The sequence below is a fragment of the Bos mutus genome, chromosome 21, assembly GCF_027580195.1.
Source record: "Bos mutus isolate GX-2022 chromosome 21, NWIPB_WYAK_1.1, whole genome shotgun sequence".
NCBI lineage: Eukaryota > Metazoa > Chordata > Mammalia > Artiodactyla > Bovidae > Bos > Bos mutus.
The window spans coordinates 54,311,226-54,336,733 of NC_091637.1; the positions used below are offsets into that span (position 1 = coordinate 54,311,226).

The window sequence follows — 25,508 nt, forward strand, 5'->3', positions numbered from 1 at the left end:
CACACACCTGAGAGCTTCTTCCTCTCAGGCTATCGCTCAACCCGCTTGCATCTCTGCCCACCGGCCAGCCTCACCCAGTCAGGGTCTGGCTCCAGCCCGGGCTCGCCAGCCTCCCAGTCCAGCTTCCAAACCGGAAGTCCGAGTTGGTGCCTCGGGAGTCAAAGGCGCATGCGCAAGGGCAGCTCCCGCGACTCTTGCGGGGCACCGGCTGCAGCCGGCGAGTGGGCCCTGCTGAGCTCGGCGCACTTCCGGGACGCGGCGCGCCGGCTGCTTTCTGTCCTGTCTCCCCTGCAGTTGTCTCGGCGGGTAAAGTCAGGAAGAACGGTGCGTCCCGGAGACCTGTGCGCGCATAGAGAAGGGAGCGCTCGCCTTCTTGGTCTCCAGCTGAGGCTCTGGAGGAGGGTGCGACGGATATAGGGACTCGAGGTCCGCCGTGGGAATGATCCACGAACTGCTCTTGGCTCTGAGCGGGTACCCAGGGTCCATTTTCACCTGGAACAAGCGGAGTGGCCTCCAGGTACTGTCCGGCTCGGAGCGCGGGAACTAGCGAGCTCGGAACGGGTGGACCCGCGCTAGCGCTTGGGAGGAGGAGTCTGAGGGAGCAAGAAGGCGGGGCTGGCAAGGACCGACCGAGGCGTGGGGGGCGTATCCCTGGACGGGTAACCTGAGGGCTGTGCCCTAGGGGCTTAGGGATGGATTAGACACCTGGAGAGGGTTGGGCCTAGGCGGAAAGCGGAGGGTGGATCCCTACTGGCTCTGCCTTAGGGGAGGAGGGAATCGCGGACCAGGCCTACGGTTGAAGTGTCTGGGCGAGAGTTGCTGGAGAACTGGACGTAAAAATGAGAGAGGCCCTTTCTCCCATTTTCATGCTTGCACAACGTTTTAAACTGAGTTTTGAAAGCTAGACCAAATACACAGTGCCTAATATACAATATGGAGAAGGAAATGGCAACCCACTCCAGTATTCTTGCCTGGAGAATCCCGTGGATGGAGACTGGTAGGCTGCAGTCCACGGGGTCGCAGAGTCAGACACGACTGGAGACTTCATTTTCAGTTTACAATAAGGATTCAGCCAGTTTTGTTGAGTGAAAAAGTGAGTGAGTTCCTTATTACTCCTTGCTGGAAAAATCTCTGCACTCAGAGAATTTGGAGCAGGGGAGGCTTTTCGTGTATCCAGGGATTTCAAGGGGGCTATGTATATACTATATATATGATTTACCTGTATGCTTTAATCTTCACAACCACCTATCTCCATATCAGAGATTAATTTCCGGTGTCAGGGATCACAGAGAATAAGTTTAGGGTCTTGAACCCAGGTCTGTCTGACTTCAGTATTTGAACCACTCTTTTCTACTTCTGCTTCCAGTAATATTATTCTAATCATTTCCATAACTTAGTAACTTACGTATTGTTGGCCTCAGTTTACAAAAGAGCAAACTGGAGCTCAGAGGACTTTATGGTGGCTGGTCTTAAAAAGGCAAGATTTGAATCTAGCTCTGTCTGATCACAAAGTCATGCCTGTTTGTATGAGAATTGGTAGTATAAGCTGTGGAGGAGCAGAAGAATTACATTCTTGGTTTTTACAACTTACACATCAAACAGATTCCTCTTATTTCTTTGCACCTGTAAAACTAGCACAATGCCAGGCATGTAGGAGGAAAAGGCTCAGAAAGTAATTGTGTGCTCTTGACTATGAAGTAAAAAGAGACAACAGAATATGGGAATAATAGCTGCCTTCCTTTTTTTCTTATAAAAAGTCTTAGTTGGATATTTTCCTCTTTAAGTTCTCAGTTTTAAAGTTACCGTCTAAGAAAAACTTTCTCTAACCACCTCTTTATACTTCTAATGCCATTATTTTCCATCACAGCAACTTATTTCCTTTAGAGGACATCATAATTCATATGATTTATTGTTGTTACCTACACATATAGTCTTTCTGTCACATAGGTTGCCTATGGGGGCAAAGGCCCCAGTGATCTTCATAGATGTTGCAGAAGCACCTAACAGTTTCTGCCACATACTGGTATTAAGATATTTGTGAGGGACTTCCCTGATGGTCCAGTAGCTAAACTCGTGCTCCCAGTGCAGGGAGCCTGGGTTCAAACCATGGTCAGGGAACTAGATCCCACATGCTACAACTAAGAGTTTGCATGTCGAAGCTAAGATCCAGCACAGCCAAATAAATTTTTTTTTAATTAAAAGATACTTATGAAAGAAAAAATTTTACCCAAACCAGCAAATATTGCATACTTTCTTCAGGACAGTGTTTTTCACATTTGTATAAAGGGTAAAATTGTCATGAATGTTCTCTGTTGATAAAAATAATTTTATTGTAATATAGAATATGTACACACATTAAGCTAAGTATAAACTCATATTGTTCTTGAACAACTGTAAACCCAATTATTTTTACAAAGTAAATAATGCTACCAAATTGATAATTCACATTGACAATCTGACGCAGCCTCTCAGTGTTGGCACTGTGACATTTTGGACTGGAAATTCTTTGTTGTGGGGACTGTCCTGTGCGTTATAAGATGTTCAGCAGCATCTGTGATCTCTACTCACTAGATGCCAGTAGGACCCCTGGCAACCAAAAATACCTCCAGACATTACCCTCTCCCTTGGGGGCAAAATTGCCCCAATTGAGAACCATTGAGCTAATGCAGCATATACTTTTGTTTTGCTAAACCTAAATTGTCAACACTTGAGTTTCATAGTAGAATGATTTTGCTGCTGATCTGGCTATTTCCTATTTTGACTTTAGTAACTCTGTTCATATAAGTAGGTTATACTAAACAGTACCAATAACTTTAAGGTATCATTTGCTGTTTCAGAATAACCAGACCTTGAACTTTTCTAAAATTCCTGCAACACTGCACAAATGCCAATTTTAGTAGTATTATCACTTAATAACTGCATAGGGCCGTCCTAATAATAAGAAATAGTACTCATTGGAAAAGACCCTGGTGCTGGGAAAGATTGAGGACGGGAGGAGAAGGGGACGACAGAGGATGAGATGGTTGGATGGCATCACCAACTCAACGGACATGGGTTTGAGTGGACTCTGGGAGTTGGTGATGGACAGGGAGGCCTCGCGTGCTGTGGTTCATGGGGTCGCAAAGAGTCGGACACGACTGAGCGACTGAACTGAACTGAATAATAAGAAATTGCTGACATGTATTGAGCACTTGGCTATGTGCTTAGCACATGTGATTTACATATTTAATCCTCAAAGTTATTATCTCTACTTTATAGGTATGAAAGATGAGGGTATTGCTTGCCTAAGATTTCAAGGAAGTAAGAGGTGACTCAGATTCAAACCCAAGCATTCTGACTCCAGAGACCAGGTTCTTAAGCACTGGTCATGCTACCTCTTAAAAGTTATTAACTTGAAGATATGGTTAACATTGTGTCATTAAGTCTACTTTAAATGGATTCTTAATCAAATTATTGTGGAATCAGTAACAGAAAAATTCTTTTTTGCCTATTTATTACATTTACTATCATATAAAAATGGCTTCCACAAAATATAATACATTATGAATATGAAATATTCTGAGTTCCTTGTGAGTAGTAAATATATCTGACTTTGCTCCTTATTTATGGAAAGTTAGCACAGTGCCTGGGATAAGTAGGTGGTCACTAAAAGTTGGTTGATTGTCCAAAGAAGATATTCAATGGCCAATAAACAAATGAAAAGATGATCAATAGCATGATTCTTTAGGAAAATGCACAATGAGATATCGTTTTATATCCTTTAGGATGGTTATTACCAAAAAAACAGAAAATAACAAGTGTTGGTGGGGATGTAGAGAAATTGGAACCCTTGTGCATTGCTGGTGGAAATGTAGAATGGTGCAGTCCCTGAGGAAAAAGATATGGCAGCTCCCCCAGAACTTAAACAGAGAATTACCAAATGAGCCAGCAGTTTTATTCCTAGGTATATAACCCAAAGAAGTGAAAGCAGAGACTCTGATAGGTATTTGTACACCATGTTCATAGCAGCATTATTGACAATAGCCAAAAGGTAGAAGCAGTTTGTCCGTAGACAAAGGAAGTGATTACACAAAATACAACAAATATCAACGGAATGTTGTTGTTGTTGTTTAGTCTGAGTTGGGTTTGACTCTTTTTGCGACCCCATGGACTGTAGCTCGCCAGGCTCCCCTATCCATGGGATTTCCCAGGCAAGAATACTGGAGTGGGTTGCCATTTCCTCCTCTAGGGAATCTTCCCAAATCCAGGGATGGAACCTGCATCTCAGCATTGGCAGGCGGATCCTTTAACACTGAGCCACCTGGGAAGCCCACAATGGAATATTATTCCAGCTTAAAAAGGAGAGATATTCTAACATGTGCTACAACATGGATGAACCTTGAAGACACTATGCTAAGTGAAACAAGCCAGTCACAAAAGAATCAATATTGTAAAGCAGTCAAATTCATAGAGACAGAATCAGAAGGGTACTTGGCAGGGTCTGTGGGTTAAGGAACAATGGAGAGTCGTAGGTACAGAGTTTTCATCTGGAAAGAAGAATATTCTGGAGATGCTGGTGGTGATGGCTGCCCAACAGTGTGAATGCGGTTAATGCCACCAGACTGTACACTGGGTGATGGCTGAACTGATAACTTTTGTGCATATTTTGCCATGAATTTCTTTTTAAGTTGATTGAATGAATATATTCTCTCACTACTATTTTTCTGCTTGAACTGCTGTGAAATCTTTATATACCATACTAAGTTATCATTTGGCCATGATTTAAATTAAAAATATGAATGAAAATATGGATAGTAAATTATATGTCCTGTTTTAAAGTGCTCTTACAGATTAAATATGCTACATTAACTTTACTTTTTTTGTTCTTTTCTTTTAAGCTTTACATTTTTACTGAAGTGAAAACAAAATTTAAAATTTCAGAGAGAATTTGTAAATCCTATGAGTATGTTTGAGAAACCTCTGGAGTGTGCAGATCCAAGTTAGAGCAGTATTGCTCAAGAGACTTTGTTGAAACCAGGTCAAAAACCCCAAATATCCTTATAGATCATCCCAGGAAGAAAGATTTCATAAGAAATAGGTAATACACTCAGCCATGAAAAAGAATGAAATCTTGCCGTTTGTGACAACGTGGATAGGCCTGGAGGGTATTATGCTTAGTGAAATCAGGCAAAGACAAATACTATATGAAATCACTTACATATGGAATATAGAAAACAAAATGAACAAATATAGCAAAACAGAAGCAGGTGCGTAGATACAGAGGCCAAATGGCCATTTCCAAAAGGAAGAGGGGTAGGGTGAGGGATGAGATAGATGAAGGGCATTGAGTACAAACTACCAGTTGTAAGTAAGTCGCGGGCTTGTAATGTACAGCACAGGAGCATAGTCTCTTGTAATAACTTTGTACAGTGTGTAATCTTTAAAAATACGGAATCACTACATTGTGCATCTGAAATCAATATAATATTTATACCTCAATTAGCAAAAAAAGAAATAGGTGATAGTGGCTGCCTCTGAGGAGATTGACTTATTTTTAATGTACACCATTTTGTATTGTTTAAATTCTTTACCATGCATTACCACCCATTTCAATAAGTGACTAATTAGGCTAGGGCTAGGGAATAAGGTCTTTGTAGTGACTTGAAAATTCTTTTGTTATCCAGAACTTATCGATGTTAAATAGGCATCTTGCAAAGGGAGACAGCAGTTGTAGCGAGCAGTGAATAGCAGGCATCAGCATTCTTAGCATTATTCTCCTCCTCCAGGTGTCACAGGACTTCCCATTTCTTCATCCCAGTGAAACCAGTGTCTTGAATCGACTCTGCCGGCTGGGCACAGACTACATTCGCTTCACCGAGTTCATTGAACAGTACACAGGCCATGTGCAGCAGCAGGTAGGTTTCTGTTTTCTGAGAATGTACACCTCCTGTGGGCAGGGGCTAAGTCAGACTTTCAGTGATTCCATTGGTAATTCATGTGACATAAGTGTTAAGAAGTAATGAATGTCTCACCACTGGAATTATTCAAGTGAAGGGCAAGGTGACTCTCCCTCCAACAAGGGGAAAATATACGTGGGGACCAGTTTAGGCAGATTGAGAAAGTACGCTTTGCCCAAGTTTTAGGAACCTAAATTAAATCAGTTTGAATTGGATCAGGGTTCCAATTCCAGAGGTGAAAACACAAAGCATCCTTTCCAGTTCCTTTGTTGCTTTGCTTCTAACTGCTGTACTCACATCGAGGCAGGCAATTCAAATCTTCAGGCTTTGTTTTTTTAATTTGTAAATAAAGTTAAACTGGAGAAGGTTCTTGGCATGTGGTGAAACTTAATAAATATTGTTCATTAATAGGAATTGGAAGTCAATGCTTTATAGTGTAGAAGCCAAAGATTGATGTCCTGTCCATCCCTTACTGACCATAGACTGCTCAGCAGCAACCTGAGGCTGTTTCCTCACCTATAAAATGGGGATAATAGATGGTACCTATCTCATAGGGTTGTGGGGATTAAACAAGGTAGTTCCTGTGAAGTGCCTGGTATACAGCAGACCCACAAACAATCTTTAAGAGAAGTTTTAAAGTTCTATTTTATTTTTAACAGTCTGCAGTTCTGTCAGTGGTAAGTAAAAAGATTGCTACATTGTGTGACTGATTCAGTGGTGACTATTTCCCAGTGGAAAGATTGATTCTGCTCTAAGAGAAAGGCTTCTCTTCTAGAATGGGAAAGGAAGGGTGCTTTTCTGAAACAAATGCAGTCAGCACCATCTGCTTCTTCTGTAAGCACTTGTCAGGCCCTTGGTGGTTTTCTATGGGGCAAAGATGTTGGAGGATAATGCCTTATAAATGTTCGTTTCTGGGACAGGGATTCTGGTTCTATCAAAGAGATTTTGTTGCAGAGAAAGTACATAAGCTAAACTTGAATTCAAAATCTAATCAATGCTAGTTTGCTATGAAAACATAATAATAATAACACAATGATCAAATTTGGAACCTGTGTATATCCTGATATAGATGAAAAGGGCTCTAATTTTAAGTGTTTGTAACTTTGGGGTTTCTGTGGTGGCTCAGCAATAAACAATCTGCCTATAATGCGGGAGAGTGAAAAAGTTGGCTTAAAACTCAACATTCAGAAAACTAAGATCATGGCATCTGGTCCCATCACTTTATGGCAAACAGATGGGGAAACAATTGAAACAGTGAGAGGCTGTATTTTCTTGGGCTCCAAAATCACTGCAGGTGGTGACTGCAGCCATGAAATTAAAAGACACTTGCTCCTTGGAAGAAAATTTATGACCAAGCTAGATAACGTATTAAAAAGCAGAGACATTACTGTGCCAAAAAGGTCTGTCTAGTCAAAGCTATGGTTTTTCCAGTAGTCACATGTGGATGTGAGAGTTGGACTGTGAAGAAAACTGAGTACCAAAGAATTGATGCTTTTGAACTGTGGTGTTGGAGAAAACTCTTGAGAGTTCCTTGGACTGCAGGGAGATCCAGCCAGTCCATCCTAAGGGAAATCAATCCTGAATATTCATTGGAAGGACTGATGCTGAAGCTGAAACTCCAACACTTTGGCCACCTGATGTGAAGAACTGACTCGTTGGAAAAGACCCTGATGCTGGGAAAGATTGAAGGCAGGAGGAGAAGGGGATGACAGAGGATGAGACAGATGGTTGGATGGCATCACCGACTCAATGGGCATGAGTTTGAGTAAACTCTGGGAGTTGGTGATGGACAGGGAGGCCTGGCGTGCTGCAGTCCATGGGGTCACAAAGGGTTGGACACGACTGAGCGATTGAACTCAACTCACAATTCAGGAGACGCGGATTCCATGCCTGTGTTGGGAAGATCCCCTAGAGAAGAAATGGCAGCCTGCTTCAGTATTTTTGACCTGGGAAATCCCATGGACAGAGGAGCCTTGCAGGCTACAATCCATGGGGTCACAGAAGAGTCAGACATGACTTAGTGACTAACAACAACAATATATCACTTTAAGAAAAGCTAACCTCTTCTATATTCACATGACTATGTGGATTTTATATGTGGATTCCTACTTTTCCAATTCCTAAAGCTATTTGTAGCACCTCTTATTTATTTATTTATTTTTTCTGAAAAATAAAAAGCAATTTCTCTTTCATTTTGTGATAAATGAAGACATTCAGTTCTCTGAAATGATACAAGATCAAAAAAACAACTGCCTGGTTGTAAGCTAGTCTGGTCTGTTTCACCCTATGCCCATGTTCTTATTATAGCTGTGAACATTTATCTCCAGGAACTGCTAGTATCCTTTGTGGCATCCTCTGGCTACACTGTGCCTTATAACCCCTGAGCCCAAGCTTCCTACCACATTTTTTGCTTAATTCTCCTATGGTATCTACTGCCACCAGAGCCTGACCACCCAGAAAGCCTAGTCATCATGGCCTCTAGTCAACTGTTAGTTACAGTTCCCCCATGTAAAAGAAGAAGAATGCTTTTATAGAAAAACTACAGCTTTCTTGAAAGACAAGCCATATTTGTAAATAGCCTCTTGGTGAGCATCTTCTAACTTCCCGTGTTGGCTGTCAGATTCGTGTTTTTAATGAATTGCCATGTGAGACAGGAGAAGGGTTGTTAGGAGGAGGACTGAGGTCATTTTATTTATTCAATAGTTACCCTCTCTTCAAAGAACTGTGCTAGGAAATGAAATGCAAAGATGGACAAAGTGTGAGCCCTTGCTTCTTGAAGCTGTTGGTCTAATGAGGGAACAAATAATCAAAAGTTCAATTCCAGCACTGAATAGAGATGCTATAAAAGCAACAGAGGGGAGCTATTAATTCTCTGGGGAGAGTTAGAAAGGGCTTTGCAGGGAAAAGATGCTTGAGTTGGGTCCCGCAGGAAGAGTAGGTATTTGTCACAAGCATGGGCACACAATTGTAAGCAGAACACACTCAGATTCATGGAGGTGCAAGATAGAAATAAGGCACGTTCGGGGAACTGTTGATTAATTTGGAAATGAGGATGTGAAGTTGAAAGCAGTAAAAGATAATTTTGGAGAGAGGGTAAGGGCCAGAATACAGAAGTCACCGTATGCTATGTGCTGCTAAGTCGCTTCAGTCGTGTCCGACTCTGTGTGACCCTATAGACGGCAGCCCACCAGGCTCCCCCTTCCCTGGGATTCTCCAGGCAAGAACACTGGAGTGGGTTGCCATTTCCTCCTTCAATGCATGAAAATGAAAAGTGAAAGTGAAGCCGCTCAGTCCTGTCTTGACTCTTAAGCGACCCCATGGACTGCAGCCTACCAGGCTCCTCCATCAAGAGTACCAGAGTGGGGTGCCATTGCCTTCTCCGGTATGCTATGTAGAGGAGTTTAGATATTATTCTTGGGTAAGAGGAAGCCACCAAAGGGATTTAAGCCAGAAGTTACAAGGTTAGAACTGAGTTGTTAAAAAATCTCTAGTGATAGTGTGGAAGAATACCCAGTTTGTAAAATCTCAGACACTTGGAAAATTAAAACATTATCACATTTTAAAAGGTCAGGACTCAAAATCTGTCTCTTCAGTCAGATTTTCCTCTCATGGAAACACTACTTTGATTGGAAATTATTTAAGCAAAAATAATGCCATTAATAAAGGATAATGTCTTCCTCAGGTTTCAGGCTGTGAGCTGAAAAGCTGACTTCTCTTTGTTGATTTCAGGATCACCATCCATCTCAGCAGGGCCAAGGTGGGTCACATGGAATCTACCTCAGGGCCTTCTGCACGGGGCTGGATTCAGTTTTGCAGCCTTACCGCCAGGCACTACTTGATTTGGAACAAGAGGTGAGAAGAGACGTGGGGAGCCACACCTCTGGGACTGCAGATGAGGGCACATTCCTGATGTGAGATGCCCTCTGATATGGTCAGGTAGCTAAGAGTGAGCTATTTTCATCCGAAAATCAGAATTAATTATCTTCTGTAAGTGATCAATTCTCAGTACCCTAAAATGAACCCTAAACCTACTCTCAGATTCCCTTCTAGTTTTCACAGATGAAATAGACTCAAGATACTATATATGGAGCCCTAATCACAGTGTTTTTTGTTGCAGTTCCTGGCTGACCCCCATCTCTCCATATCACATGTCAATTACTCCTTAGACCAGGTAACAAAATGCTTTGGAATCTGTTGATATCATTGGAATACTCTAACTCAGGATATTATTTTTGAGAACTTTTTTCCTTCTGGTTTCAGAGCCCAGCATTTGTTATTTCATAGGTTTTCCTAGATCAGAACTGTTTGAAGAGTTCCACATTTAATGAAAACTTACTGTCTGATGTTAATGCTCTACATTGGCCTCAGTATTAGCAGTTATGCGCCTCAGACACAGAAACTGCTCATGTCTGCCGTTCTATCTACAGCCAACCCCCACATCAGATTGCCTTAGGATCCTGGCTGTTCTGTGGCATTGCCATCTTTATGATATATGGACTGGTTAAAAACAAAGGCATTTCCTGAGTTAATTTTTTTCCTTGTGCTTGAATATATACCATCCTAATCATTCTCTACTTTGTAGTTCCAGCTCCTTTTCCCCTCTGTGATGGTTGTAGTAGAACAAATTAAAAGTCAAAAGGTGAGTACTTTTTCCTTTTGCTGGGGTAAGCACCAAGGACATAATCATAATTCATTTTCCTTTACATTCCTTTTTGAAGACCCTAGTTTTCGGTAGATTTTATTTATTCATTCATTCATTCATTCAGCAATATCTGCTTGGGTATCATGCTAAGTATCAGCAAAGCAAAAATAAGTTATGACCCTGCCCTTAAGCACCTCCTGGTCCAAAAGCTGGGGTAAATAGTAACAGATGTCCCCAAGAATGCTGCTGGGTAGAGGATAAAGCTATGGATACTTGAAGGTGAGAGTTTTGTACACTAAAGATTCAAAACTTTGGATATGGAACTTGAGAAGAAGTAGAAAGTTAATCCTTAGAAAGAAGGTAATAGGTTTATTATTAGGGTGTTGGCAGCTTTCTGAGTATTGTTTAGTCATTGGGTGAAACCCAGCTGTTCATTAGTTAAATATGCCTCTTATCACAAGTTTTTATCATATGCATTGAGAAGAGGGTCTCCAGTGTCCAGAGAATGTCTTTTCTGAGTAGGATTAATAATTGAGATGCTTTGAGATTTTACATTAGAAGAATCTGCTGGTTCATAACTGGATCAGAAAGGACAAGTGGATTAAATATATTTAGTTAATTCCTGTTTTTAAGCTGATGTATTTGTGCCTTGAATATAACTAGTTAACTAGGCAGTTTGCCAGATTGCTGCTTCTTTTTTTTTTTCACTGTACACGTCTAGAAACTTACACTCTGCTGCATTCATTCTGTGGCAGCAAAGTCAGTGGGGACAGCGCTCTCTGACCCTGCAAAGCTGGTTGCCCTCATCAAATAACATCAAGCTTTTATTGTGCACTTGTTGTATACCAGGCACTGTGCAAAGTGCTTCACATGTATTATCAAGGTCAATCTCCTAAGGAATCAAATAGGTTAAGGAATGTAATTAGAGTCACACGTGTATGCGTGCTCAGTTGCTCAGTCACGTCCAACTCTTTGTAACCCCATGGACTCTAGCCCGCCAGGCTCCTCTGTCCATGAATTTCCCAGGCACGCATACTGTAGTGGGTTGCCATTTCCTCCACCAGGGGACCTTTCCAACCCAGGGATCAAACCTGCGTCTCTTGCTTTTCCTACATTGGCAGTCAGATTCTTTACCTCTGCACCGCCTGGGAAGCCCCTTAGGATCATACAGAAGGTAATAAACGGTACAACGAGGATATAAACTCGGGGCTGTCTGACCCCAGACTGTGCTCTTAACTACTCTACTAAACTGTCTCCCAAAGCTAGAGGGGACCTTCTAGGTAAGTGGGGTTAGCATAAGAGGCCATGCATGGCTGCACACCTCAGTTGACCCTGAGCTTCCATTGGCCCCAGGAAGGAGAGTGGAAAACGAGTGGAGGGATTGTAGATGGGCAAGGGATTCCTGCCGGGGAACGGGTAGGAAGCTGAGTGCTGAGGCTCTAAATAAATGAGGCTGTGGGTGAGAACAGGGCAGTGCACACAGGCACAAGGGGTCCTTTAGAGTGCTGGAAATGTTATAACCCTGGATCGTGTTGATGGTTGCACACTGCTGTAAATTTATTAAACATTGTTGAAAGTACACTTAAATTAGATGAATTTTATGGTGTATAATGGAGAAGGCAATGGCACCCCACTCCAGTACTCTTGCCTGGAGAGTCCCATGGATGGAGGAGCCTGGAAAGCTGCAGTCCATGGGGTCGCTGGGGGTCGGACACAACTGAGCGACTTCACTTTCACTTTTCACTTTCATGCGTTGGAGAAGGAAATGGTAACCCACTCCAGTGTTCTTGCCTGGAGAATCCCAGGGACGGGGGATCCTGGTGGGCTGCCGTCTATGGGGTCGCACAGGGTCGGACACGACTGAAGTGACATAGCAGCATGGTGTATAAAGTATACCTCAGTAAAGCTGTTTAAAAAAAATAGAGACAAAAGGACATTGAGAGAGGAAGCAGGTTTTTAGATAAGTGTGTACTTTATAAGAAGTCTGAATTAGGCCTTAATCTGAAGTAAAGAGCGTTCTTTACTTCTTTTCCTGGAATTTGAAATGACTCTGGTTTCCTTAGTGCAGTTCTCAAACTTCATTGTGCATTAGAATCACCTGGAGCTGATTGTTAAAAGCAGATCATTGGGCCCCACCCCAGAGATCCTGATTCAGCAGGTCTGGAACAAAGGTCTAAGAATTTGTAGCTCTTAAAAGTTTCCAGGTGATGCAGATGCTGCTGGGCAAAGGTGTGGGCTGGGAAAGGATAGGGATGCGGAGGGTCCATACTTAAGAACAACTATTGTGATGTTGTGATTTATAATAAGAAAAATAGATTTGGTCTTTGTCCCATTTCTGGCACAGAGCTCCTAAAACTCAGAATTTCCTAAGTAATAAGAGCAATAAAGACATCTTGGTATGCATAGCAAACCCCTATTTACCACACCTGAGCTTGTTAACCAGGTGATTTTGGGAAAACACTGAAATATGGGCTGGTTGCCCGGGGAACCAACCCTGTGATTGGAAGGTGAGAACTTGCAGTCCCACGTTTCCCACCTGACCTTTGGCAAGAAAAGCGGGCAGAGGGCAGAGAGCTGGGAAGGTCCATAGAAACCTGAAAGGATGGTTTGGAGAGCTTCCAGACTGGTGGACCAGAGTGCCTGTGTGTGCCACCGTGCCCTGCAGAAGCTCGTTTGTCCGGGACCTCGCTGTATGTACCCTTTCATCTGGGTGTTGATTGGTATCCTGGTGTATCCTTCCTAATAAATTGATAATCTAGTGAATAAATGGGTTTCCTGAGTTCTGTGAGCTGCTCTAGCAAATAAGTGGAACCCAGGGATTGAGTTGGGTTATAGGACCCCCAGCTGGTGTCAGAGAGTTGCTTGGTGGTGTGGGGGAACCCCACCCACCCCTACACACACACAGTGGAATTGGAGTCAGAATTGGAACTATGCATAGATCTTACAAGTTTATCCTCACTCTCCGTGGATTTTGCCCTCTGGATTGAATATAGAATATGAGATTGTGTTACATGAACTATTAAAATGGAATTCAGCTTGACAAGGTTGTGTTTTCCACAGATTCATGGTTGTCAAATCCTGGAAACTGTATACAAACACAGCTGCGGGGGGTTGCCTCCTGTTCGCAGTGCACTAGAAAAGTAAGTCGTGGCTTCACTGGGGTAGAGGGAGGAGTGGGTGGTCAAGTGACCTGACTTGGCCCAAGTTCTGTTTCCAGGTTATCTTGGGTTTCTCTCTGGGGACAGTTGTCCCGTGAGTACAGGAGCCCATGTCAGCCTTACGGTGACTCAGAAACCACAGAAAGGGGATTCTAAGGTGTTGAGCGTCCAGGCTAGGACCTAGCTGCCTAGATGATCTTGAGGCAGTCCTTCATTTTTGGACCTCATTATCCTTGGAGAATTTCCATGAAATATTCCAGATTATGCTTAGCTGTGTCTAAACGTGTATTTTGAGTAGCTTTATAATCCTCTTAAGAATTTTACTCTAACAAAATTATCCAAAAGAAGAAAATAACCATATACACAATCATTATTCATTGCAATATTGTCTGCTATATTAAGAAATGAGAAAATCACCAGTAATAGAATGCTGAATAAAAATATATTCACTTGATAGACTATAAACCAATTAAAATTACAAATTCTGAAACATGTAAAAATATTTTTATAATACTAACTGAAAAAAGGATACAAAATTATATGTATTTTATGATTGCATCTATTAAATAAATGTGAAATATGATCAAAGGCTTCCTGTAGAATACTCCACAGTCTGGATTTTTCTGATTATTTCCTCATGAGTAGATTCAGATTGGACATTTTTGGCAAGGATACTACCTAGGTCGTATTATTCCGTTAGAGCATATCAGAGTGCACACAGCGCAAGTTTGCCCCATTGCTGGTGTAAAGCTTCATCACTAGGGTTAGGTGTTTCCCACCAGATCTGTTTTAGAGGAACATTTTCCACTTTGTCATTGATATGTTTTCTGAGGTGTGGTCCTTTGAGGCTGTGTAACTATCCCATTCTCCAACAACCATTCTGCATTTTGTTGGGTAATACTTTCTCAGGTATATCTGCCTCTCACCTACTGGACCTACTCTCCTCATGTGAGTCCAACAAAAGTAAAAACTTACTTAATACTGTGTTAGCCAAAAAGAGACTCCTGTAAGTCCATTTAATTTTAACAGGAATCTTCCATTTTGAAACTTATTTTACTCAAAAGGAGGGAAGAAATGTGCCTCTTCTAAAAGATGATCAGAACCTTTACCGAGCATTTCAGACTTCAGTATACAGGCTACAGGTTTGGAAATTTAACCACTTAGTTCATCCGCAGAGATTGAAGTTAAAATAGCACAATTATTTTTACCCTAATTGGTCCTTTCCTTTCTGACTGACCAAACTCTCAGGCCTCTGTTTATCCAGTTTAAAGCACGCCCTCTGTGCTTTTGTCCTCTGAGTGAACTTCTAAGGCTTTTGCTGTCCTCTCCACTCAGGATCCTGGCCGTGTGTCACGGGGTCATGTATAAGCAGCTCTCAGCCTGGATGTTACATGGACTCCTCTTGGATCAGCACGAAGAGTTCTTTATCAAACAGGGTCCATCTTCCGGGAATGTCAGCGCCCAGCCAGAAGAGGATGAGGAGGATCTGGGCATTGGGGGACTGACAGGAAAACAACTGAGAGAACTCCAGGACTTGGTGAGAGCCCAGCAAGAAGCCTAGCCTGCTCCTGCCAGGAGCTGGACAAGTCGGCAGCTAGATGACCTTCCGCTGACTTGCCCCCAGCTCATCATGGCCTGGGCACGTTCCATAAATTCTGTAGACGTAGACAGCTGGCTTAGCTTAATACTCAAACTTAATGCCTAACAGTGAGAGACTCTAAAGTAGAAAATACACTTGTAAGATCCCTTTTGTTTCCCCTTTTCCTGGTATTTGCATTGAGGAGAGTAATAATAAGTCTTATCCCTTTAGGTCGTCTTGTTGGTACCCAGAGCTTTTACACTGCAGGTTACATTTGATTCGGCTCCCCAAAGTCCTGTGTTGTTCATATCCATTCATTTATCCTGTTACATTTTATTGAATGCCTGTTATATGCCAGGCACAACTGTTCCAGGTGCCACAACCGCATAAACAAATAAAATGTAGTAGTCCCTGTCCTTAAAGAGCTTACAGTTAGTGGAAGACATATTACAATATACTAAGTGCTCTGGACCAGTGAGTGTGGGTATTCTGGGAATATGGACTAGAGTGGAATATATGTCTTAAGTGCAGAGAGTTTGGGAGAACGACTTCTCTGGTGGTTCAATTGTTAAGACTGAGCTTCCAATGCAGGGGGCTGAGGTTTGATCCCTAGTCTGGGAGCTTAGATCCCATATGCCACACGGCCAAAAAAAAAAAACAATTCCAGGCAGAGGGAAGGACTGTGTACAGTACAGAGGCCATGAAGGACATGGATCATTTGGGGGAACCATTAGTAATTCAATTGAGATGGTCAAGTAAATAAAGACTGAAATATAGAGTGTAAGGGACAGTTGGAGGGGATGTGGGAAGTGGCAGTCAGTGAAGCTTTTGAGATGAGCAGAGGTAAGATCATGAAAGCCCTTGTAAATAATGGGAAGGAATTTGGACTTGAGCCTGAAAAGAGCTGGGAACCACGAAGAATTTTAGGCAACAGGTTAACACACCTCTGTATGTTATATTAGACTTTATGATAGATCACTCTGGAAACTGCGGGAAAACTTTTTTTAAAAAATTAAGATTAGCAGCAAGTACAGTAGTTAGGAGAATGTTTGGGACATTACATATGCTCAGTTGCTTCAGTCGTATCCTACTCTTTGTGACCCCATGGACTGTAGCCTGCAAGGCTTCTCTGTCCATGGGATTTTCCAGGCAAGAATACTGGAGTGAATTGCCATTTCCTCGTCCAGGGGAGCTTCCTGACCCAGGGATCAAACCCAGCTCTCCAGCGTCTCCTGCATTGCAAGCAGATTCTTTACTGTTTGAGCCATCAGTGAAGCCTGTTGGGGACATTAGCTGAAAAATAGTGCTGGCCTGCACCAAGGATGGGAACAGTAAATATGGTGAAGAAGAAAGAGGCTTCAGCGCTATTTAGGAGGTGGAGCAGGCAGGTCGTGGCGATTGATTGGCCAGGGGCCCAAGGGAAGCATCAGGGATGATGGCCAAGTCTCTGCCTTTAGTGCTGGCGAGTGGTGATGGTGAGGACTGTGGGTTGCTGATAGGAGAGAGCAGGGGAGAAGGTGTGTCTAACTCTGGACACACTGAGATGCTTGTAGGAAATGACCAGTGGGCTGAGCCTGGAGCTGATGAGAGCAGTCTGGCTTAAAGATAAAGTTTTAGGAGTTATCAGTATATCAAAGTTTTTAATCTGAGGTCCATGGGTGGCTTCAGAGGTTCTGTGAAGTGTATGTTTCCATATTCTTCTGGAAGGTCCATCACTTTTATACTTGCAGAGAGTCCTGTGATGCAGAAAGATTAAAAATACCTGTTATGATCAGTTCAGCCTCAGAAGATGTGATTGTTTAGGAAGAGTGTGGAAAGCGAGAGGAAAAAAGGGTCTTGGGTGGTGCCCTGAGGCACACCAGCACCCAAGCCCAAAATCGAAATGGCGGATAGCAGAGATCAAAGTCAGGAGAATGGAGCTTGGGGTTCCTTATCCATACCCTGGATAAGGGTCAAATTAGCAGCAAGTCAGGGACCTGGTTAGCTAGACGGCAAGAATCTGGGGCTTCATGGGCTAGATTAGTGGTTCTCAGACTGTAGAGTGCCCAGAATCGCCTGGAGAGCTTATTAAAACATGGACTGCTGGGCCTCATCCCCCAGGTTTTCTGTAGCTCTGGGGACGGGCTTGAAATTTTGCATTTCTAACAAGCTCCCACGTGAGGCCAATGATGCTGGCCCAGGAGCCAGGTTATGAGAACCACATGGCTGTATGACTCAGGCCTCTGTGAAGAGCTGGGCAGAGCAGACATGCACAGGGTAGTAAATCACAGACATGCAGACCTGGAAACAAACAGATCAGGTATCCCACAGTACAGACAAGAAGACTGAGTTCCAGACCCACTGCACAAGTTTTACACAGTAGTCAAGGCAGAGTGAGAATGAAAATCCTAATGTTAATAGAACCACTGTTATTTCCACTGTGCTTTCTGTCTAAAAATGGAATGTCTTTCTCTAGCACTGGTGATTTAATAATTATGCAAGTTCAGATTTAAAGTCCCTGCTTCCAGAAACTGTAAATCGTGGGTTGGGAGAGCTGCCAGATATTCCCTTGTTTCCCCTTTCTCACTTCATACGTTATCTCTGATGTGGGTTTTTTCCTTGCCCAGCGCCTGATAGAGGAGGAGAACATGCTGGCGCCATCTCTCAAACAGTTTTCTCTGCGAGTGGAGATTCTGCCGTCCTACATTCCAGTGAGGGTTGCTGAAAAAATCCTCTTTGTGGGAGAATCTGTCCAGATGTTCGAAAATCAAAATGTAAACCTGACCAGGAAAGGTAGGAATATCCTTGCCCAGGGTACCCCCCATCCTCAAAGGCATATTTGACATCATGCTGGACCCAGAGTCGGCCCGGACAGAGTGGGTGGCTAGGGACCTTCATGTCCTAGGGACATGGGACATGAGTGGGTGGCTAGGGACCTTCATGTTGTTCCCGGCAGCCCCAGGCAGAGAGCCCCCCGCCTGTGCAGGTTTCCTGACTCCCGCTGACCGTGAGTGCTTTCCTGTCCTACAGGATCCATTCTGAAGAACCAGGAGGACACTTTTGCAGCAGAGTTGCATCGTCTCAAGCAGCAGCCCCTCTTCAGCCTGGTGGACTTTGAGCAGGTGGTGGATCGTATTCGCAGTACTGTGGCCGAGGTTGGTCTTTCTCAATATAGATATAGTTTATTTTACTTATTTAATTGACTGCACTCGGTCGTCACTGTGGTGCATGAATTCTTTGTTGCTGCACTCGGGCTTTCTCTAGCTGTGGTGAGCAGGGAGTACTTTCTTGTGGAGCCCAGGCTCTGGGGCTCTTGGGCTTCAGTAGTTGTGGCTACTTAGGGGCACACAGCTACTCAGGGGCTTAGCTGCCCTGAGGCCTGTGGCATCTTCGTTCCCTGCATTGGTAGGCAGATTCTTAACCATTGGGCCACCAGGGAGGTCCCTCGTAGTAGAAGAAAATAGACTAGTTTCCTAGAAATTGAGTACTTGATTTATTTCCTCTTGGTGTGATTAGAACTTAACTTGCAGGGAAGTGTTTGAGAGAGTTGAAGAGCAGGAAGTAGAAAATAAAAGCATTGTTTTAATAATAGAGGCGGAACTGCCTTAGCCTTTTCCCACCTGACAGGAGTTTGATTGATAGCTAGTCAGTTACTTAGTAATAAAGGAAGATCTTGGTTTGCATTTCAGATAGATACCCTTTTGACTCCATTGTGTAGTTGGCAGTGACTCCAGGGGACCCACTAATTCTGACTAAATTTAGTGCCTTACGGCCTTAGGATAATCTATCATAGGAAGGCAGGACAAGTAATATTTTTCCATTTTTTTTTTTTTTTTTTTTGCACTCCAGCATTTAAAAATTTTTTTAATTGGAAGATAATTGCCCTACAGTGTTGTATGAGTTTCTGTCCTATAACAGCAACAATCAGCCATAATTGTATATTTCCCTTCCCTCTTGAGCCCCTCTCTCTGCCTCCCCTCCCACCCCTCTAGGTAATCACAGAGCGCCAGGCTGGGCTCCCTGTGTCACGTAGCAGCTTCCCACTAGCTCTCTGTTTTACACGTGGTGCTGTGTACACGTCGGTGCTCCTCTCTCACTTCGTCCGACCCTCTCCGTTCCCCACCGTGTCCCCAAGTCCATGCTCTCTGGGTCTCCATTTCTTCTCTAAAAATAGGTTCATCAGTGCTGCTTTTCTAGATTCCATATATATGCATTAATATATATTTTTCTCTTTCTGACTCACTTCAGTCTGTGTAACAGGCTCTAGGTTCATCCACTTCAATACAGCTGACTCAAATTCATTCTTTCTATGGCTGAGTAATATTCCATTGTATATATGTACTGTATCTTCTTTATTCATTCGTCTGTCGATGGACATCTAGGTTGCTTCCATGTCCTGAAAATTGTAAACAGTGCTTCTATAAACATTGGGATAAATGTGTCATTTAGAATCATGGTTTTCTCAGGGTATACGCCCAGTAGTAGGATTGCTGGGTCATGTGGCAGCCTTATTCCTAGTTTTTTAAGGAATCTCCATAGTGTTCACCATAGTGGCTGTATCAATTTACATTCCCATTGACAGTGAAGTAGGGCTCCTTTTGCTCTATACCTTCTTCAGTTTAGTAGTTCAGTCGCTCAGTCGTGTCTGACTCTTTGCAACCCCACAGACTGCAGCACGCCAGGCCTCCCTGTCCATCACCAACTCCTAGAGTTTACTCAAACTCCTGTCCATTGAGTTGGTGATGCCATAGAACCATCTCATCCTTTGTTGTCCCCTTCTCCTCCTGCCCTCAATCTTTCCCAGCATCAGGGTCTTTTCCAGTGAGTCAGTTCTTCGCATCAAGTGGCCAAAGATTTGGAGTTTCAGCTTCAGCATCAGTCCTTCCAATGAACATTCAGGACCGATTTCCTTTAGGATGGACTGGTTGGATCTCCTCGCAGTCCAAGGAACTCTCGAGAGTCTTCTCCAACACCACCGTTCAAAAGCATCAATTCCTTGGTGCTCAGCTTTCTTTATAGTCCAACTCTCACATCCATACATGACTACTGGAAAAACCATAGCTTTGACTAGACAGATCTTTGTTGGCAAAGTAATGTCTCTGCTTTTTAATATGCTGTCTAGGTTGGTCATAGCTTTTCTTCCAAGCAGCAAGCATCTTTTAATTTCATGGCTACAGTCACCACCTACAGTGATTATGGATCCCAAAAACTAGTCTCTCATTGTTTCCATTGTTTTCCCATCTATTTGCCATGAAGTGATTGGACCAGATGCCATGATCTTAGTTTTCTGAATGTTGAGTTTTAAGCCAGCTTTTTCACTCTCCTCTTTCACTTTCATCAAGAGGCTCTTTAGTTCTTTGTTTTCTGTCATAAGGGTGGTGTCATCTGTATGTCTGAGGTTACTGATTTTTTCTCCCAGCAGTCTTGATTCTAGCTTATGCTTCATCCAGCCCAGCATTTCTCATGATGTACTCTGCATATAAGTTAAATAAGCATGGTGACAATATACAGCCTTGACGTACTCCTTTTCCTATTTGGAACCAGTCTGTTATTCCATGTCCAGTTCTAACTGTTGCTTCTTGACCTGCATACAGATATCTCAGGAAGCAGGTCAGGTGGTCTGGTATTCCCTGGAAAATTCTCTTGAAGAATTTTCCACAGTTTGTTGTGATCCATACAGTCAAAGGCTTTGGTGTAGTCAATAAAGCGGAAGTAGATGTTTTTCTGGAATGCTCTTGCTTTTTCAATGATCCAGTGGATGTTGGCAGTTTGATCTCTGGTTCCTCTGTCTTTTGAAATCCAGCTTGAACATCTGGAAGTTCACAGTTCACATACTGTTGAAGCCTGGCTTGGAGAATTTTGAGCATTACTTTGCTAGCGTGTGAGATGAGTGCATATTTGCGATAGTTCTCTGGCATTGCCTTTCTTTGGGATTGCAATGAAAACTGACCTTTTCCAGTCCTGTGGCCACTGCTGAGTCTTCTAAATTTGCTGGCATATTGAGTGCAACACTTTCACAGCATCATCTTTTAGGATTTGAAATGGCTCAACTGGCATTCATCACCTCCACTAGCTTTGTTCGTAGTGATGCTTCATAAGACCCACTTGACTTCGCATTTCAGGATGTCTGGCTCTAGGTGAGTGATCACACCAGCATGATTATCTGGGTTGTGAAGATCTTTTTTGTATAGTTCTTCTATATATTCTTACCACCTCTTCTTAATATCTTTTGCTTCTGTTAGGTCCATACCATTTCTGTTTTAGTGTGCCTATCATTGCATGAAATGTTCCCTTGGTATCTCTGGTTTTCTTAAAGAGATCTCTAGTCTTCCCAATTCTATTGTTTTCCTCTGTTTCTTTGCATTGATCACGGAGGAAGGCTTTCTTATCTCTCCTTGCTGTTCTTTGGAACTCTGCATTCAAATGGGTATATCTTTCCTTTTCTCCTTTGCCTTTAGCTTCTCTTCTTTTCTCAGCTATTTGTAAGGCCTCCTCAGACAACCATTTTTCTTTTTGCATTTCTTTTTCTTGGGGATGGTCTTGATCACTGCCTCCTGTACAATGTCACAAACCTCCGTCCATGGTTCTTGAGGCACTCTGTCAGATCTAATCCCTTGAATTTATTTGTCACTTGTACTGTATAATTGTAAGGGATTTGATTTAGGTCATACCTGAATGGTCTAGTGGTTTTCCCTACTGTCTTCAATTTCAGTCTGAATTTGGCAATAAGGAGTTCATGATCTGAGCCACAGTCAGGTCCTGGTCTTGTTTTTGCTGACTGAATAGAGCTTCTCCATCTTTGGCTGCAAAGAATATAATCAGTTTGATTTCTGTATTGACCATCTGGTGATGTCCATGTGTAGAGTCTTCTCTTATGTTGTTGGAAGAGGGTGTTTTGTTTGAAAGAGGGTGTTTTGTAAGTAAGTTCATCTGTATCATTTCTCTTTAGATTCCACATATAACGGATATCATATGATATGTCCCCTCCTCTGACTTACTTCACTCAGCATGACACACTCTAGGTCCATCCATGTAACTTCAGATGGCCGTATCTCATTCTTTTTAATGGCGGAGTAATATTCCCTTGTGTTTATGTGCCACGTCTTCTTTATTCATTCCTGTCGACAGACATTTAGGTTGCTCCCATGTCTTGTCTGTTGTAAACAGTGCCACAGTGAACACTGGGGTGTGTGTGTTTTGGGGGTTATGCTTTTCTCGGGATATACGCCCAGGAGTGGGATTGCACAGTCATATGGCAACTCTATTTTTAGTGTTTTAAGGAACCTCCATACTGTTCTCCATAGTGGCTGTACCAGCTTACATTCCCACCAACAGGGCAGGAGGGTTCCTGTCTCTCCACACCCTCTCCAGCGTTCGTTGTTTGTGGATTTTTTGATGATTGCCATCCTGACTGGTGTGAGGTCGTATCTAATTATCGTTTTGGTTTGCGTCTCTCTAATAGCTGGTGGTGCTGGGCCTGTTGACCATCTGTGTGTCCTCTTTGCAGACGTGTCTCTTGCGGTCTTCTGCCCGTTTTTTGAGTGGGTTGTTTTTATTCTATTAAGTGTCATAAGCTGTTTGGAAATGTTGGAGACTAATCCCTTATCAGTCACATCATTTGAAAAATATTTCTCCAGTCTGTGGGTTGTTTTTTGTTTCCTTTGCTGTGCAAATGCTTTTTGAGTTTAAGTAGGTCCCATTTGTTTCTTTTTGCTTTTATTTCCACTATTCTGGGAGATAGATTAAAAAAGATGTGCTGTGACTTACGTCAGAGAGTGTTCTGCATATGTTTTCTTGGAAGAGTTTGATAGTGTCCAGTCTAACATTTAGGTCTTTAATTCATTTTGAGCTTATTTTTATGTATGGAATTAAGGAATGGTCTAACGTCTTTTTTTTTTTAAACATGTGGCTGTCCAGTTTTCCCAGCACCATTTGCTGAAGAGACTGTCTTTCCAGCATTGTGTGGTCTTGCGTCCGTTGTCACAGATTACTGACTGTAGGTGCATGGGCTTATTTCGGGTTTTCTATCTGCTCCATTGATCGGTATTTCTGTTGTTGTGCCACTACCGTCCTGTTTTGATGACTGGAGCTTTGTAGTGTAGTGTGAAGTCAAGGAGCCTGATTCCTACAGCTCTGGCTTTCTTTTTCAAAATTGTTTTGGCTGTTCAGGGTATATTTGGCTATTTTGTGTCTCCATATCAATTTTGAGAATTTTTTGTTCTAGTTCTGTGAAAAATACCATGGTAATTTGATAGGGATTGCATTGAATCTGTAGATCACCTTGGGTAGTATAGTCATTTTGAAAATATCGATTCTTCCGATTCACAAACATGGTATATCTTTCCATCTGTTTATGTCTTCTTTGATTTCTTTCATCAGCATCTTATAGCAAAAGAGGAATACATGTCTTTTGTCTCCTTAGGTAAGTTTGTTCCTATGTATTTTATTCTTTTTTGATGCAATGATAAGTGGAATTGCTTCTTGAATTTTTTTTTGATCTTTCGTTGTTAGTGTATAGAAATGCAACTGACTTCTGTGTATTGATTTTGTTACCTGCAACTCTACCAAATTCATTTATGAGCTCTAGTAGTTTTCTGGTAACATCTTTATGATCTTCAGTGTAGAGTATAATGTCATCTGCAAACAGTGGCAGTTTAACTTCTTTTCTAATTTGGATTCCCTTTACTTTTTTTCTTCTCTGATTGCTGTAGCTAGGACTTCCAAAACTCTGTTAAATAAAAGTGGTCAGATTGGACATGGTTATCTTGTCACTTCCTCCATTTGCGTGTGACACCAGTGGTAGGTTTGTCATGTGTGGCCCTTTATTTTTAATACATGTGTTTTACTGAGGTAGCGTTGGCCGTGTTTCAGGTGCACAGCAAGGTGATTCAGCTACACAAATACACATGTATTCATGTAGTATTGGGGAATTATTTTCTACCATAGGTAACTGCAAGATACTGACTATAGTCCCAATGCTATACAGTGAACCTTTTTTGCTTGCTGCATATCTGTTTTTTAATTAGAAATCTGGCATTCTATTCATACTAAGTCAAGTAGTATCAAAATGTCATAATTTTTTTAGTTAGGCAAAAATAAGTTTTATAAAATATATATTATACATATTTATATATATGTACACAAAAGCTTTTCTACTACACTTGATAAAGACTTGAGAAAGAACATCAAAAAAAAAAAGAGATGGAGAAATTGAAGTACATAAACTGAATGAAATGGGAGCACTGAGTATGAAATAGAAAAAGTGAAACGAACTAGATAAAAGTAAAAGATCATCACTTGTTTTTAAATATGACTGCTCATTAGAAATCTATCTGGACCTTTGGAGAAAAATTAACAATACTTGAGCATTTGTATTTTTCAAAAAATTCCAAGATAATTCTGATATGCATCTGGATTTTCGAAAGTTATTTTAGGTTTTTCTATTAGATCCTAGTTCTGGTGATACAGAGTTCTGTTATTTTTCTCTTGCCAATCATGATACAATGGTATTAAGTGAGTAACAGTTCAGTTCAGTTCAGTCGCTCAGTTGTGTCCAACTCTTTGCAGCCCCATGGACTGCAGCACACCAGGCCTCCCGGTCCATTGCCAACTCCTGGAGTTTACTCAAACTCATGTCCATAGACTTGGTGATGCCATGCAACCATCTCATCCTCTGCCATCCCCTTCTCCTCCCGCCTTCAGTCCTTCCCAGCATCAGGGTCTTTTCCAATGAGTCAGTTCTTCGCATCAGGTGGCCAAAGTGTTGGAGTTTCAGCTTCAGCATCAGTCCTTCCAATAAATATTCAGGACTGGTTTCCTTTAGGATGGACTGGTTGGATCTCCTTGCAGTACAAGAGACTCTCAAGAGTTTTCTCCAACACCACAGTTCAAAAGCATCAATTCTTTGGTGCTCAGCTTTCTTTATAGTCCAGCTCTCACATCCATGCATAACTACTGGAAAAACCATAGCTTTAACTAGACAGACCTTTGTTGGCAGAGTAATGTCTCTGCTTTTTAATATGCTGTCTAGGTTGGTCATAACTTTTCTTCCAAGCAGCAAGCGTCTTTTAATTTCATGGCCGCAGTCACCATCTGCAGTGATTTTGGAGCCCCCCAAAATAATGTCTCTCATTGTTTCCATTGTTTCCCCATCTATTTGCCATGAAGTGATGGCACTGGATGCCATGATCTTAGGTTTATGAATGTTGAGTTTT

General features: G+C 42.3%; 1 protein-coding gene across 1 annotated transcript in view; it reads left to right on the top strand.

Moving 5' to 3' along the window:
• Positions 1-200: 200 nt before the first annotated feature.
• The window catches only part of TUBGCP4 (tubulin gamma complex component 4), a 41,916-nt gene continuing 16,608 nt past the window's right edge, over positions 201-25,508 (top strand). Inside the window, exons 1-9 of the mRNA XM_005892597.3 lie at positions 201-517; positions 5,766-5,894; positions 9,666-9,788; positions 10,054-10,107; positions 10,519-10,575; positions 13,639-13,718; positions 15,072-15,273; positions 17,922-18,087; positions 18,325-18,449. Coding sequence (XP_005892659.2) covers positions 440-517; positions 5,766-5,894; positions 9,666-9,788; positions 10,054-10,107; positions 10,519-10,575; positions 13,639-13,718; positions 15,072-15,273; positions 17,922-18,087; positions 18,325-18,449 — 1,014 coding nt within the window. The 5' untranslated portion in view covers positions 201-439. The remainder of the gene's footprint in view (positions 518-5,765; positions 5,895-9,665; positions 9,789-10,053; positions 10,108-10,518; positions 10,576-13,638; positions 13,719-15,071; positions 15,274-17,921; positions 18,088-18,324; positions 18,450-25,508) is intronic.